Consider the following 1,555-nt stretch of genomic DNA (forward strand, 5'->3'; position numbering starts at 1 on the left):
AGCTGTAAATGGGTACAGATAATCTGGGAAAGATCAATGCCAAGAGGTTTGATCAAGGACCAGCTGGTAGACAAGATCCTCATTATTCCAGTCAACCCAGCTGTAAATGGGTACTGAAAATCCAGGAGAGATCAATGCCAAGAGGTTTGGTCAAGGACCAGCTGGTAGACAGGATCCTCATTATTCCAGTCAACCCAGCTGTAAATGGGTACAGATAATCCATCAAAGGACAAAGTTTACGAAAGGACAAAAGACCAAACTTACATGTGTTTGCCAATTTCACCGAGAGCCAACAAGGAAAATAACACAATAGAATCTGTAGATTTTGAATTCTGAAGTAAAAATTTGTACATATATCATGGAGCAATATGATTAATTAAATTGTAGACACATCATATGTTAAACTTTCATCTTTAAAAGTATCAAGAAAAGACAAACTTGAACTATATCATCTGATAAAATAAATATTTAATTTAATCGTAGACACATTATATGTTAAACTTTCATTCTGAAAAGTATCAAGAAAAGACAAACTTGAACTATATCATCTGATAAAATAAATATTTAATTTAATTGTAGACACATTATATGTTAAACTTTCATCCTTAAAAGTACCAAGAAAAGTCAAATCCTAGACAAAGAGTGACTAAAATTAACAAAGTTAATTTAAGGTGGGTATAAAATACAAACTGCCAACCTCGATAATATAAGCAATAAGTGAATGGGACTAAATTTGCGAAAATTAATTTAAGGTAGGTATAAAATACAAACTGCCAACCTTGATAATATAAGCAATAAGTGAATGGGACTAAATTTACGAAAATTAATTTAAGGTGGGTACAAAAACCAAACTACCAACCTTGATATCACTAACAAATTGATTGACAACATTGGGAGCTTTCTCTGGGTTGATTCTGGTCAGAGCAGCCACTGATTTGGCTATAGAATGGAAAGCCTGTTTATGTATGGTAAAAGATGAACCCGCATGGGGAGGTTTGGATGCCGGGTTATAGATTGGTAATATCAGCATCTGAAATTAAAGAATCGCATTTTTAAACGGGTGCCGAGTGAAAAATAAGGAGAGCCCATATTTCACAAGGACAGACCTGGATTATCCATACCCATTTACAGCTGGGTTGATGGCATGCGGATGGTAAAAACCAAACATCCATTTTAAGTTTCATCAAAATCCGTTGAAAACTAAGAGAGTAATAGCATATTGAAGATTTCGGGGCAAGGGCAATAACTCTGCTTCTAACGGTCGAAAATAGCTCAAATTCGAACTTGATCTTCGTTCTATGAATATGTATACACATACCGAATTTCATTTGATTCCATCAAATAATCTATGTTGACGGAACGACGGACGGATAGGGGTGAGTATAAAAAGGGTTCATCTTACCTGCAGAATGTCTTTAAAGCCTAGTTTAGGTAAACCTAGTTGAACGACTGCCTGGAAGAATTCCAGTAGAGCGTTGAGGGCTCCACCTTGTAGTAAAGGTGACTGTATCAATATGAGAATCTGGGACAGGATTTCCCCCTGGATATTGGGTAT

At 35.8% G+C, this 1,555-nt stretch overlaps 1 protein-coding gene across 1 annotated transcript in view; it reads right to left on the bottom strand.

Annotated features, from left to right (window-relative positions):
- Positions 1-264: 264 nt before the first annotated feature.
- The window catches only part of LOTGIDRAFT_176795 (hypothetical protein), a gene marked incomplete at both ends in the record, with an annotated part of 8,990 nt that continues 7,699 nt past the window's right edge, over positions 265-1,555 (bottom strand). Inside the window, 3 exons of the mRNA XM_009060152.1 lie at positions 265-332; positions 860-1,030; positions 1,403-1,488. Coding sequence (XP_009058400.1) covers positions 265-332; positions 860-1,030; positions 1,403-1,488 — 325 coding nt within the window. The remainder of the gene's footprint in view (positions 333-859; positions 1,031-1,402; positions 1,489-1,555) is intronic.

The sequence above is a fragment of the Lottia gigantea genome (assembly GCF_000327385.1).
Source record: "Lottia gigantea unplaced genomic scaffold LOTGIsca_4065, whole genome shotgun sequence".
Taxonomy (NCBI): domain Eukaryota; kingdom Metazoa; phylum Mollusca; class Gastropoda; family Lottiidae; genus Lottia; species Lottia gigantea.